At 49.3% G+C, this 15,187-nt stretch overlaps 1 protein-coding gene across 1 annotated transcript in view; it reads right to left on the reverse strand.

Moving 5' to 3' along the window:
* Positions 1-6: 6 nt before the first annotated feature.
* Positions 7-15,187, reverse strand: part of ATP11C (ATPase phospholipid transporting 11C) — a 34,805-nt gene continuing 19,624 nt past the window's right edge. The window contains exons 21-30 of the mRNA XM_031058816.1: positions 14,753-14,927; positions 13,997-14,099; positions 12,588-12,733; positions 12,158-12,217; positions 11,013-11,140; positions 8,605-8,740; positions 6,738-6,803; positions 5,852-5,955; positions 4,522-4,675; positions 7-805 (exon numbers count right to left, since the gene is read on the reverse strand). Coding sequence (XP_030914676.1) covers positions 689-805; positions 4,522-4,675; positions 5,852-5,955; positions 6,738-6,803; positions 8,605-8,740; positions 11,013-11,140; positions 12,158-12,217; positions 12,588-12,733; positions 13,997-14,099; positions 14,753-14,927 — 1,189 coding nt within the window. The 3' untranslated portion in view covers positions 7-688. The remainder of the gene's footprint in view (positions 806-4,521; positions 4,676-5,851; positions 5,956-6,737; positions 6,804-8,604; positions 8,741-11,012; positions 11,141-12,157; positions 12,218-12,587; positions 12,734-13,996; positions 14,100-14,752; positions 14,928-15,187) is intronic.

Here is a 15,187-nt window from a genome sequence, read left to right on the forward strand (position 1 = left end):
GAATAAACCCAGCAGCAAACCGGCTGGGGGAGGATGCTCTGGCACTTCCAGCACTGCAGGTCTTCACAGGGACACCACTGCTGCGGACAGACCACAGACTGTTCCAGCTCCACCTGGAGGAGAGAAGGGCAAAGATTTCTCCCGGATTTTCATTGATCCTGCCGTGTCCATCTGGGAACCTGTGGCTGGGAGGGGGCAGCAGCCAGCCGAGGCAGCACAGCCCCAGCACCAGGAGAGGGGCTCCAGGGCTGCATCCACCTCCTGTGAGGGCAGCAGCCTCTTCCCAGCGCCTTCGGGGGGCTGCAGGGGAATGTTACGGGGTTGAAGTCTGTGCTACTTCTTTGGTCAGGCAGAGCAGGAGCTTGAGCAGCCCTGCTGCTCTCGGGCAGATCTGCAGCGGGCACAGAAGCCCCGCGTGGGATGGGGCTGGCACTGCACTCTTGCACTTTGATCCGTGCTGTTTGGGGTGAACTCCTAACGATGCTGTCTCAGCCTCCAGTGATGTAGGATTTGGCAGAACTGGTTTTTCTGGGAGGGCAGGGAAGCCTCAAGACCAAAGACTAACGTGGGGCCAGTGCCCTGGCTGCTCTCCCAGCACGGCTGCTTGCAGTCCTTGGTACTATCAAAGGTCACTGCCAGGTTAAAACCATGGGTTTCCTACAGCATGACAATGTTTGTGTGGAGCACTTTAAGGTATCCTGAGAGGATATCTTTCTGCCAAATGAGTAACAGCATCTTCAGCCTTCACATAACCATTCTCTATACGTTTGTATGACACTAACACAGGCAGATCAAAGGGGCCAGCCTGCAAAAATCAGAAGGAAAACAAACATGTATTGCAACTGTTACATTCCCAAAGCCATAAACCTTTCCCTGGGTTATAAAAAAAGTATATATATAAAGGAGAAGAATGATTAGCCCATGATAAAAGTGCCAAATATCATTCACAACCAAGTAATCAGATGACAAATAAATTTTCACAATTTGCAAAATGCTGCATGAAGTCTAAAAGTGGCATCTGCCCCACTGTGCCCTGCAGCCCCTGTGCTGGTCCAGCCGCCTCCACAGCAGTCTGCACCAGAATGTGGTGGTGGAGAGCACCACCTAACGTCAGTGGGAAGGCCTGGCTGCACGGAGGCTGGCAAGGCTGGCTGCTGGCCCTGCCATGCCCACAAATCTGATTGCTTCAGCAGCAGCTGTGGGCACAGAGGTGCGAGAGGGTCATAGACTGCAGGCTTATGTTTGCAGCTCACCGCACATAACATCTCCCCTAATGCAGAATTGTGAATTCAATTAGGCACTTTTATTGTTTTTATTCTGCTATTGGCTTACTACAGAGTTTAAAATCAACTCATAGGAGGATGCTCTGTGTGTGTGCAGACACACGGACACCGAGACACGTCCCATGTGCTGACACACACAGACAAGTACATGTGTTTAGTTCCCATCTGTGCAGATGAATTAAAACATACTTATTTCTATCTGACAGAACAGCATGCACCCTAGAGAAAGGGATTTTGGTACCATTCAGATGCAATACTGGAATCATTTTAACAACTGAGATTTCCATCCTTCACTGTAAACGTATCAGCTTTTATTACAAGTGTTAGCACAATTCAGGCTGGACTCTCACATTAAATTTTGTGCTAATATCAGACTGAAGTAGCAGTTAGATTGAAAGATTTGTTTACATATTGCCAAATACTTGAAATTATCTGTACAGACATGGGATTCTGAAGAAGCTGTATAGTACAACATCCCCAAATTAAAATGCATCCCAAGCATTGCATCTCCATTCCACAAGGACAGGTGCCCCACACCGAGAGCCAAGAGGATTACAAGAACCATGGTTTAATTGATTTGGAGGGGGTTACATTTGGTTAATCAATGCCTTTAAAACCATCCCAATCCTCAGGACAGGGTACCTGTTACAACACATTAGACTCATCTGAGAATGTTCTTAAAAGAAGAGGTCTGACAGAAGGTCTGGCCGACAATGAATCAGGTGCCTTCCTGCTGCTCTGCAACAGCGAGGCAAAGAGACACATAGCACACGAGCCCTGAGCCCGCTGGGTCACACAGCCCCTCTCACAGCTCCCCCGTTCCACAGAGGATGGGGCAACACACCGTGACAGCACTGCTGGGTCTGCAGTGCCACAGGCATGGCAGGTGCTCAGAAACTGCCCCGCTCCTCACAGTGTTTGGAGATTCACGCTGCAGGTGCTTCTAGGGGGCAGAAGACATCTCTGATCTCCACACAACTGGTATTTTAGAGCAGCCAGTAATGGTGGAGAGCTGCAGTGAACGCAGGCACCAGGGACGTGCAATCAGGGTGCTTTGCTGCGGGTGACCCCGCCAGCCCCACGGTCAGCAGGTCCAGGAGCACCCCTTGATGTGGGGCTTGAGGGCTGTGGCTTCATCACCCACACAAAGAACAGCAGCAGCACTGACAATGGCATGGACTGGGGAAGCTCCTCCCAGGCCAGACAAGCCTGAGCCCTTTGACAATTCACCCAGAGGACAACCAACATCAACTCCACCTCGTCCCACTCCTGTCTGGTCCGCCAAGACAAAACTACAGCAAGGAAGGAGAGTGTAACCAGCTTTGTGTCCACCTCACCTGGACACCCTGAGCACGACCAGCTCACCCACCTGAGGGGCAGCAAGAGACCCAAGGGCAAGAGACAGACGAAATATGTAAGCAGAAGATTTAAATTAAGGCAAAGGTGGGGGAAAGCGAGGTTCTGCTGTGTGAGCACATCTAAGGGTGGGTTTTCAGGAGCTAGGCATTAGAAGGAAGAAAAAAGCAGTTGAGCAAGCAACACATTGCGACTCAGAAAGGAAATCACCTTATTCACTCCAAGAAAAGCTGTGATTGCTGGAAGTTTGAGAAAGCATGAAGATAGTGGATGTTCCTGAGGAAGGAAGGCGCTTCGTTACCTAGTTCACAACAGCACAAAAGACAGAAAAATTGCAGTACAAGAAAGAGAAAGGCAGAAACCAAGGAAAACACAAATGCGCCTTGCAGTTAAAAAAACAAACAGAACCAAAACAAAATAAAAACAACCACCACATTACCACACAGAAAATTTAATAAAGGCTGAGCAGAGCTGATGTGCTGTGTTATAGGAAACTGGGGGTGAAACCCTGTCCCTGACTGGGATCAAGGGCAAATGCCCAACAACCTGGCCTAAGTCTGTCCTCCCCTTCCAGAAGGGACGCTTGGCCACCCAGCTGTGGTTCAGGCTCCTACACAAATGTCCCTAATTTTGTTTTTCACTGTATGCTTCCCTTGGGACACTGATCTTTATTTTATTTCAATATTAAGGTCAGGATTCTTAACAAGGGTTTTGGTTTGAAACCTGGTCCTAGATGCCTTTACCAATCAGGCAGCTGACTCTGGTGTCTGATGGCTGGCACAGATATCCAGAGCTGGTACCTCCTTCAGGCACTTACAATAAAGCTCTTACTCAAAATGTACATTTAAATATGGCTCAGCCTGTGTTTAGCTTGGGATGCACATCTGAAGAGACTTTTCTAGTTGACACTCACTTTGCTTTGCTAAGTGATTTCACAAGAGCCTTTGTTACATGAATAAAAAGCACTCTTGAAAGTAAGAATTGCAAGAGGGGACAGATCTTTGCTCAGCAGCTGAAGGCAAAAATGGGTCACCTCCCAGGTGAGCTGAGCTGGGGCTCAGAAATCCCCAGGTCACCCTTCCAGGCCACTGTCCCCAAGCTCTCCTATGCCTGCAGCTGAGAACAACTCACTCCCAGCCTATTCAACAGGGGTGTCCAGCTAGAAACTATTAAATCATACCCAAATGGAAGTTACATGGATCCTCACAAAACACAACCACAGCTCTCTGACCAGCTCTCCTGCTTTCACCTTCAGTGATGCCCCATCCCTGGGAGCGTCCAAGGCCAGGCAGGATGGGGCCCTGAGCAGCCTGATCTAGGGAATGGCATCCCTGCCCTGGCAGGGGGCTGGAACCGGGTGATTTTAGGGAGCCTTCCAACCCAAACCTTCCTGTGACCCCTTCAATGACCAGGGCTGGGGGTTACCTGACTGAGCCCAGCCCATGTCCCTCCAGCTGTGCAGCCCTGGCACAGAAAAACCCCAGGTGTGACCAGACCTGACCCTGCTCCCACTGCACAGCACCTGGGGACACAGCCAGGGGAGCAGCCTGCTTTGCTGACACGAAAACAAGCAGTTTTCTCAGGACAAGATAAAGTGTGTTTGGTGGTCAGTTCAGGCTGGACAAGGGTTATGCTCTTCCCTAGGACACACCACACTCCCACCCGGGGAAGGCACAGGTTGACTCTCTCCCTGCTGCAGAGCTAGGCAGTATTTTTAGAATAACTTCTTGACCTTTCTGGCATGTGAAAGAGCAAGACAAGGCTCTAGAAAGCCTTCCTTGAGACGTGAGTGGTACGTGGTATTGTTAAAGGTTCATCTGGTGCCTAAGGGTGAGAACAGTCTTCCCAAAAACACAGTGTGATATATCACCTCGTTCCTTACCTGATGATTTTTCTCTTTTATATTTTTTAAAACTATTAGAAGAATTTCTGGGAAAAGGCTGATAAAGATCAGGAGAATTATTGCCAGCCATGTGGAAACAGAAGTCAGCATATGAGCAAATACAAAATACATTCTTTGCTGCTTCAAGAAAGGCCTGAAAAAGAAAGGATAGAAATAAATTCTGGTTAACATTGGTTTTCCAAGAAGATCAGACTCAAAGGAGACTTCAGGTAAAGCTATTAGCAGTTCTGCCTCCCTTTCAGACAGAGATGGATACAGCACAGAAACACACTGTCCATCCCTCCCCTAATGCATCTCCTGCCTCCAGCTGCACTATTTCTGGAAGAGTGTCATGATCCATTTTGCATCTTCCACGTGTGTTTCTTTTCAGGGTGGGAAGGGGTTTGAATTTAGCCACCATCACTGGTAAATAATTCACCTCATCACAAACCAGGTCATTTTATTTCAGTGTCAGGCTTTGCTATAGCTTCTGGTTTGGTTTGATAGTGGAAATCCAGAGTCTCTCAATCACAACAGGTTATTTGCCCCTTCCTCCTTTCCTTGATGAGGGAGAGCAACCAACAGCTGCTTGTGAAAAACACCTCATCAATAAGGATGACAAGGATCCTGGTTTTGCTTACTGTTAGGTGAAAAATATTGAGCTATGCAAGTTAAACAGTAGAAAGAGTTTTCAGTAGAAAACTCACACTGAGCATAGAGACGTGGCTAGATTGCACATCTGGATCTGCTGGTCAGCAAGAGTTAACTGAAGAGCTAAAGCTTGTGACCCCCACACAAAATAATGAAATCTGTTCCACATCCTTGTTAGCAGGTTGCTGGATCAGGGACCGAGCCAATATCCCATGGCAAAGCAAAGGTGTAAAACAGAGATGCTGCGAGTGTCCACTGAACATTTACTGCAGCACAGGAAATACAAAACTGAGATGTTTATAATGTACTAATACCTGCCTGCTTTTGCAACACATTAAACCTACAGTCCTGGGTGCACTCAAATCAATGAGAATTTCTCCTACTCAGATCCATCATTTCAACACCAGGACCTGGCTTTCTCCTGCTTATTTTTCCCTCTGTCCCAGAGGGCCAGGTCCCCTTGCTCTGCACCTGCCTCACCTGTTCCTTCTGTTTCTTTCCAGCACAAGCTCTTTGTCTCTCTCCTCCACATGCACAAACAGACCCTAAAAGGTTTACTCTAGAACCTCCCAATAAAGACAAGAGCCTCAAGCAGCAGAAAAGGAGGGGGTGCTGCACTGCCAGAGCCAGCACTGGGCACTGCCCTGACAGAGGGCAGGGGGAAGAAAACGATACTTGCCAAATGACTCCTCCCCAAAAGAATGAGAAAAACACATAGAAAGCAAGGGAGCCCCAAATCACAAAGTGGTTCATCCACGTCCAGAATCGGGTATCTAACGCTAGCTGTGGGAACAAAGAGAGACAAAACAGGCTTTAGGTGCACAGTGCATTGCATTGGATTTATGTGACATTTCAGACTGGTTTCACATTAAGCTTGAAGGTTCTCTAAACAGCCACCTCTGTGCATATGGGCACCAGGAAAAACATTTCCAATGTCCACAGTCTGGCACAATGGTAGCAGGGAAACAGTGGCATTCTAATTGTAACTGACACTTTTAAATGGAGTAAATTTGATGCAACCCCTGATCCTACAGGAAAGAAACATCTAAAGGTTACAGGGACTGTAATTGACTCTTGTCACCACCTGCTGTCCTGAACCAAACACAAAAGACCTTTTGTAAGGTCTTATGCAAACAGTTTGTTCTGGAAAGCTCCATGAAACAAAATAGATTTGCTATTGTTATTTGACACATGTTCTTTTGTGATCACTTTGGCACTCAGCCTTGTCTGAAACAAGGTGGACAAACCCAAATTCTCTATTGCTCCTCTCCTCTTGCTGGAACTGAACATCAAGAGGTGAAAGCGTGGGGAAGAGTCAACCATAACCAACTGGAGTCCTCAAAAGAGGGGAAAAATAGAAAAATAATTCAAACAGAACGAACACTTAAAGATCACAGACTACACAAAGGAAAGTAAGCAGGTTCTGCCTCTACAGGAGAAGATTTAAGTGTGGTGGGAAATACTCAGACAGTTCACCTTGAGCACATTCAGCCCATGATTTCACAGTGCACACCAGCCTTGGAAAGGCCTGCAGGGAGTGCCTGAAAGGGAAGGGGGGTGCTGACCTTGAGAGTGACGGTGAACACCAGCACGGTGAAGACAATCGTCCCAAAGGTCCAGTTCCCAAACACCTGCAAAACACACGGCACTGCCACGGCGTCCTGGCCCTCTGGGGAGGCACAGCGCAGGGACAGGGGCAAGCAGGGAGCAGGGGAGGGCAGGGACAGAGCCACAGAGCCACGGGACAGGGACATTGGGGCAGCTCCCGGCACGCGCCACCCTGAGCCATGCAGTGCCACACACAGACAGGTGACAGAGCTGGGATGTGACAGGGACAGCCTCCTACTAACAGCAATGTCAATGAGGACACAAGTCACTGCGCCACCTGCAGCTCAGGGTTTCTTGGCAATTTACTCAGATTCTGCTTTCTCATCACACCCATCATCATCCTCATCATGTCTCTGCAGTCCCCTCGCAGAAGGCACCAGTGGGTACTGTGCTGTCCCAGCTGGTTGGTTTGTGGGAACTAGGGACTATGCACACAAAGGAAAGCAGATACTGTCTATAAATCCAGTGATGGCAATGAATGGGAGAGATGCTTACCAAAGGCTGTCAAGTTCTGAATGCATACATTAAAACAGAAAGTGAAATGTAAAAGTTTCCAAAAAATGCAAAAAAATTAAAGTCAATAGGAGTGAAAAAAGAGTCAATCAAACATACATGGATATTATGAACAATTGCTGGTAGCAGTTCTTACAGGCATAAGTGTTTACAGAACAGGACATAACCACAGATCTCATTGTAGTGCCACACAGATTTGACGCCTGAAGGCATTTGCAGAACACATCAGTGCTTCATGTTTCCTTCCAATCCAACCAGAATGGCTACAGATACAGCAGAGCACTGATCTGACAATACAGGGGCTTGGCTGCACATAGCTGGGGCCAGAAATGCTGGCATTGATGCAGTGTATGGATATACACACATACATTTCATCAGCTTTTCTTCAAGTGTTAGCCACTAAAAAGAGTTTTGGTGTTTTCAAGGGCCACAAGTGATGGTGTAAAGAGGTTTCCTATCAGCCAAGACCTAATAACATGCTGCACATTCCCTTGGGGAAAGGGTCCTGAAACCACTCAGGCCACCTGAGCAGCTGTCCTACACTAATGCTTTGCTCTGTACTCAGTTAACCAGCAAAATAAGAAAAAATGAGAAAAAAAGGAAAAATAAAAAAGCCCTCCATCTTTTTTCCTCCTCTTCCTGTGCAAATTAACCCCAGCAGCTCCCATAGCAATGCAAGTGCTCCTCCCCACAGCAGAGGCACGAGCAAGCAGCTGGGACAACGTCCCGCTGCCACCAGCGCTGGGGACAACGTCCCGCTGCCACCAGCGCTGGGGACAACGTCCCGCTGCCACCAGCGCTGGGGACTTGTGCTGGCTCCAGAACAGGAGCAAAGGCCAGCCCAGCCCTGGCCGGGGCAAAGACGCTGAAAGCAGAGCCCCAGGCAGGCCCAGCACACAGGCAGCCCTAAGGAGCACCATCTCATCGAGGTTCAGCTGCTCACAACCAGCCCAGCACACGGTGAATTTTGGGCTGTCCCTGGTGGGAAGGACAGACACTGCCCTGCCCTGGGCCAGTGCCTGGGGTCACACAGAGGAGGGGAGAGCACTGTGCAGAGCCCACTGCGCTGAACAGAGCTGTGTGTGAGACTAGTCCTTTTACCTAGTGAGTGTAACCAGCTCTGCCCCGTTTCCATGGCGATCTGGAAATGTTTTATTTCAAGCATTTGCTGCAGGATCACACCATAAGCAAGGCTCCACTGTTGGACAAGACTGGAGACACAGTGCACAGCTCAAGCAGATATTCCCTGCCAGCACATCAGAGGCAGCACACAACACAAACACTCATCTCCCTCTCTTTTGGGGCCGTTACCTTGCCGTTGTCTTCCAAGGATGAGTTTTGGAAAAGAAAGTAAACCCCAAAGAAAAACACGAGTCCTTCAAAGGCGCCCAGAAAGGTCCAGTACAGGAAGGGCCTCCACTGCAGCATGGCATTGTCTGACACCTTCCTGCCAAGAGATGGAGTAACAGCACCATCAGCAGCAGGTCAGGCAGTGCTGCAGAGCTCCCTCAGGCAGGGCTGGGCGCCTGGAGCAAGCCCTTGCAGGAGGAGCCAAGGGGAAACCACAGAAACACCTGTCAGGACACAAAGAACACTTCCAATATCAGCTGCACATCATGAGAAATCACAAGAGGTTCAGCATATGAATTGTTTTGTCTTTCTCCTCTAGGTAAAACTTGGATGAAAAAAGCACAAAGTGAATAGAGGATGTCCTAAACTTCTCCTGCAGCCCCTGTGCTGCCCATGGTATCTGACATTTTCTGCTAAATTTTAAAAGCAGGGTAAGGCTAAAGAGCAGCTGTATGGGATGCATGAAATCCACGGTTTGTTTCCTTCTTTTTGTTGAAAGCACAAAGTCCTTTTTTGAGAAAAGCTCTGCAAGTCCTGTTCCCTGAAGTGGTGTTTTTCTGCACAGGCTGAAAATAACCTCCTGAATTGTATGGTGGGTGTTTTTATCACAGGGGTTGTAGCAGGAGGCTCTTGGCTGAATACAGGATGAGATCTGGCATGGAGGCAGCACAAGCAAATGGATGGGCTATGAACAAAGCTCCCCACCTTTTCTGCATTATTCTCCTTAACTCCTAAAGCAATACATCCACTTTCAGCAAGATGCACTCCACAAACCTGCGTGGTGCTGGGCCCCTGTAACTGCAGTTTCTGAAATGAGATCCTATTGGAACACACACAGGATGATGCTGTGCCCACATTCTAACGTGTCACAACTTGGGTCTGAGAAACGAGCAAGGATAAACCAGACTGGAAGTGTGGGGTACTGCAAGGAGAGAAAACACAAGCAGCTTCCTCCCTGCGAGCTCTGCTTTGCATTCCCATTTCTGCCCTGCAGGGCTGGTGGTAAACAGCTTTTTCCAGAGTCAGGATCTGCACTGCAGCAGCTCAGCACTCCCTCCAGCAGCAGCGCAGCGGGCGCTCTGCACCCAGCAGCACATGCACAGTCATGAACATTCCAGCCACGGCTGTTCCCCTGCACACACAGACCCCAGAGAGCACAGAGCCCACCAGGGGAAGGCACAGGGGCCTGCAGTTCCTGCTCTCTGTCGCACAATATTCAATTACCAAGCTATTTAAAAATCCAGACGGCGGCATTTTGCCACGGAGTGAGGGAATACAGAGCTCTAATCAATCATGGCTCTGAGTGTTCACTTCAAACCACCCAAGCCCCTTCCCAGCCTTACAGCTCTTGCTGCATTCACTGCTGTTTCTATACCTAAGGCAATGCTCACACAGTATTTCAGGCACCTGATAATTCCCTTTGCTGTCTGCACAGAGATCACCCTTGGCTCGAGCACACATGGCTCCTCCACTGCTGAGGAGCATCACACCAGTGCCAGGGCTGGCACAGGCCACTGCCCAAAGCAGCCCTGACCTGGCTTCTGCCCCAGGGCTGAGCTGACTGCCAGGCTGGGGAGCTGGCAACAGGGATGCACGGAGAGGGGCTTCCTCCAGAAAACACCCTCCTTAGTCTCTGCTGAAAGGCTGCCCCAAGCACGTGTGTGCGCAGGGCTGGGAGGAAGATGGAAAGCATCTCTGTTCCTGGGCAAGACTGGAGCCTCTCCCTGCTGCAACCAAGGAGAGAAAACAAGCAAAGCAGAGGGAGACGGTCTAAGCTGTCCTTTTCCCGGCAACATGGCAGAACACAGAGTGTGGATTGATGAGCAGAGCTCCCTGGGGTCTGATAAGGGACCTGGCCTGTGGAGGGGAAGCCTGGGGGACCACATCCATTTAGACAGGCTGAGAAACCACCTGCCTGAGCTGGGCTTCAGAAACATTCATCTCCCTGAAAATGAATGGATCTGTTTTCCTCCTGAAGGCTGCACCTCCCCTGCCTGCATTGCATGCTCCATCACGTGCTGGGCTCAAAGGTAACGTGAAGGAATGGTCCGGCCACACTCACAGCTCCATTTCTCTTCTGGATGAATTCCACCTACAGTTTACCCTTCACAGAGATACAGCAGTGCAGTTTGCTAGACCAGACACTGTCAGAGAGCATAAACAAGCAGCAATAGGCAGTAAACACAAGGCTGCTCAGCTTGACTGCAGGAACAGCTGAGCTGGAGGGACAGAAATGGCTTTTTCTGCACTTGGTGGTGATGCCATCCCTGACACAGGACAGGGCCACCTGCTCACCCTCCTGCACCCAGAAAACCCAAACCCTGGGTACCAGAGGTGTGCAGAGGCCTGTCCAGCCCAGCAGTACTCACATGTAGAGCTGAGGGTCCGAGGTCAGAGTGTCAATGCTGATGTGCTGCTCCAGGAGGCTGTAAGCCAGGATAGGCAGCGACGTGAAGCAGATGTTGTACATGGTCAGATAAGCAGCATCATACAGCGGCTTCGAGGAGGAACAAAGGGTTACATGAGACAGACAGGAAAAGGCCTCTCCACAAAGAAATGAAACCATAAATTACCAGCTCCTACAGATCCACCCCTCTGTCACCCAGCACAGCCTCACTGGATGGAGCTGTGCTGCATGCAGTGCAAGGGGAACAAGGCACCTGCAGTGCCCAGGAACCTGCCCCCACTGACAGGAAGTTTTGTAACTGGCTGGTCTCATCTCCAGCTTATCCCCCAAAAAACATGACTGAACAGCCCCTATCACAGCTTTCCTCTTGCTGCTCCTGTGCTGCCCTTTCTATTAATACATCTGATGCCTCCTGTGGCTCTCTAAAGACTAGACTGTTTTAAAGGAACTAGAGCTTCTTTTTTTAAAAAAAGGCAAGTGTTTCTGCCAAAACAAGCAGAGAATTCTCTCTCACCATTGACTCTTCCTGTTACTTTTGAGCCCAAATAGACACAAAAGCCCCTTAAGTTGACATGAAAGCCAAAGCTCTTGTCTCCAAGCACTTGAACCCACTCACACATGGATCTGCCCCTCCGATGTTTACCTGGATTAAACAAAGCTCTGGTAACACTCATTGTGTGTCTTTTTTTAAAAGACATAAAAGAATGAACCATTCTTACTTCTGAGTGACATTTTTAATGCAGTGAAATGCAGCAGAGGAGATGAGATCAGGAAACCATTCAAAACTTGTTCTTGTAAGAAAAGCAGAAGTAGCAAAATCAGGTGCTGACAAACCAGCCAAACCCTTCTCTCACTACTTCAGGAAGGTGTCCACCTGTGTTTATGGCTGGTGGATGGGAAAGGAAAGAAAGCAGATTCCTTTCTTTTCAGTTATGGCCTCAAAATATTATGTTCCAGATTTGGTGCTGAGCAACAAGGCCAGCTCCTACTGTCCTCTAGAGCAAGGTGGGGAAGGGACAGGATGCCAAAAGCCACGTCTCTGCTAGGAGGCCTCATTCTGCCACTTGCTTTTTATCCTGCCTTCATAGACAAATTAGTGGAAGTTACCTGCTGTGAGAATCCACAAAAGAACTGGTATAAAAACTGTGGTAAAATGAAGCAAAGGTTCTGGGAAAACAAAAGACAAATGGTCAGCAGGGAAGCACTTGACTTCTCAGTCTACACCCAAGCAGTTTTTCCTGTTATCAGACATTGGTGTCTGACATTACAACATCAGACAAGGCAGGGCACTTGTTCAATCAAGCACAAAAGCAATCCTGTGAGCAGTTAGTATCTGCAGGAGACACTAGAAGAATGCTCACATTGCCCTGGAAGCACTGTTTGCAATGGACAGGCACATGGCAGACACAGCCTGTCCCAGGGAGGGAAAACAGAGCTACAGAATATCCCCCACATGTTTTTCCTGTTTATTGATTTATTCTATTGCCAAAGAAATGCACAGGATAAACAAAGAGATCAGCTGCACACTGCCCCTTACCTTATAGAAGAAATACTGTACAAGGTGTGCTATTCTCACATAATATAAATGCCCATGTGCTAGTAGCAGTTTTCTTAAGTGTTTAAACTTTGGCACAGCATAGTCGCTGTTTCTGGAGGCCTGGCGTCCTTCTTTGCCCTTTATCCCTGCAGACAGAAGCACGGCAAGGGTTAATGCCAAAGGGCTGGAACCTGGATGCTGCCCCTGGGTTTGCTCACATCACTCAGTGCCTCAAAGGGACAAAGGCTGAGCTTCCCTCCTGAGAGCCCCAGGAGACCAAACATGAGTACTTGGCGTGGCTTTGGCTCCACAACACTCAGACCTGCCTCTGGAGGTTTTAAGCTATATTTAGGCTGCTCTGTGATTTCCTGTAAGAGCCTGGTGAAGGGTGCCTAGGCAAACCTGATGGACGATAAGGAATTGGCTCCCCTGGGCTGGCCTGCCTCTCTCACAGCTCAGTTATTCCCCTGCAGCTGCTCAGCCTCCTGAGACATCCCCAGAGCTGTTCTGCTCACAAAAGCCACATCCAGATGGACTGCACTGGATTCCCTGCATTAGAGGGCACCACAGCATTTCCAACAGCCCCAAATGTAGAATGTGCCTTTCCTCTCCCACTGACCCTTCCTCAGTGGTACTACAGGAGGCTCCCGAATTTCAGACACCAGCCTGCAGACAGGAGGAGTCTCCAGCTGCTGTCAGTCACAGGGACAGCGCGGGCACAACAGGGACAGCGCGGGCACAACAGGGACAGCGCGGGCACAACAGGGACAGCGCGGGCACAACAGGGACAGCGCGGGCACCAGCCCCACAAAGCCCTGTGGGTGCTGTGCTGAGCTGCTGCCACCAGCTGGCACTGGAGTCTGGTCCTGTCACTAATCACCGTCTGTTTGCCGCTTGTGCCCCTTCTCCCTGAGCCCCAAGCAATCACCACCACCACTTTGGTCACAGAGATTTGGAACATAACCTGCAGCGTATCACTGACACAGAGAATGGTGCCAGCACAGGTGAGCAGCAGATGAGAATCTCACCTCTCTCTTCCACACTGGGGATGGTAAAACATTGGCACAGGCTGCCCAGAGAGGATGTGGGTGCCCCATTCCTGGGAACATTCAAGGTCAGGCTGTACACAGCTCTGAGGAACTGGATGGAGCTGCAGATCTCCCTGCTCACTACAGGGGTTGGACCCTTTAAAGGCCCCTTCCAACCCACACTATTCCACGATTCTGTGATCTCAAGCATTAATCTGGAGTTAAACTCTGCCTCCAAGGAAAGCAAGAGCAGAGTCGCCACATTTTTCAGTGGGATTGGTTTAGCCACGTTCAATCAGAAACACAACTGCACCTCAGAGGGGAGCCCCAGCCAGAGCAGACAGGTCTGGGCTGTGAGATGGGTGTTCCAGGGACTCTTACCTATTCCAACATGTGCTTCCAGAATCATGCTGACATCATTTGCACCATCCCCTATCGACAGGGTTATCGGGCTTCCTTTTGTGTTCTTCACCATTCGCACAATCTAAAAGATTGAAAAAAAAAAATCAAAAAACAGCAGCAGAACCCAAAATTCAGTGAAAAAGCCTCCAGAGACCTTCCCACTGCTCCCCCCAGGACAAGCAATCAGGCTTTTACAGCAGCACTATAACACCTGGAGAGCTCAGGTTAATAAAAGCCCTCTTTACTTGCTGTGCGGTCACAACCAGAGCAAAAGCCCAACCCAGCTGGGCAGGGCTGAAGGACAGGATTTAAAAACAAACCCCAGCAGCAACATCCTGCTCTTCCCTTGTGCCAGACCCTGCTCTCCCAAGGGTGGGCTCTGTCACGCACCCCAGGGAGCAGAAACACATCACTTATCAGGCTGGGACATCATCTGCTGCAGTGAGGAAGTCACCAACTCCACTTGACAAATTTGGCAAGGAAAAAAAAAAAGAGCAAACTGGGAGGTTTTGTTTATTTCTAATTGGCCTGGGTTTATGGGTTCCTGCCAGCATATTACACAAAGGGTTTGCATTCAGATTTGAAAGAACGGTGCGCTTTCATCCTGCTCTGAAGCTCAGATGAGGCTTACACACAGCCTGGAGAAGTCCTGCTTGGTTAGGACTGCCTAACCTGCTCAGGTGAAGTCCCAGCTGATGAATTCAGCGTGTGTCACAGCGAGAGGTAAATAAATACCTGTGCTTTCTGCAGAGGAGCCATCCGGCAGCAGAGCACTGCAGTGCACTTCAGGCAGATCTGCAGGAATATGCTTTTGTAATTGCTGGAGCTACAATCCTGAGAGGGGTTGAGTATCAGCGACAGCGTGGAGCCATCTATAATCAGTCCATACTCCTGACTCAACGTCCAGCTTCTGGGCACAACAAGGAACACGTTTGAAACTTCATCAGACTAACTCAACCTAGCTGCTGGTTGAAAAAACCCCCTGGCTTTGGGTTAATCCTCTTCCCATCCATTTTTTGGGGCTTAGCAATTTTAAAAAGCTTAGGCTTAGCACATGCCCTCACTAAAGGAACAGTGCAATGAAGTTCAAAGCCAACTAATCGCAGAGCTGATGAGCAAAGCAAAGGAACCACTCACAGTGTCTGCAAGTACCCAGTCCCCAGGGCCCCA

The sequence above is a fragment of the Geospiza fortis genome, unplaced genomic scaffold, assembly GCF_000277835.1.
Source record: "Geospiza fortis unplaced genomic scaffold, GeoFor_1.0 scaffold29, whole genome shotgun sequence".
NCBI classification, from domain to species: domain Eukaryota; kingdom Metazoa; phylum Chordata; class Aves; order Passeriformes; family Thraupidae; genus Geospiza; species Geospiza fortis.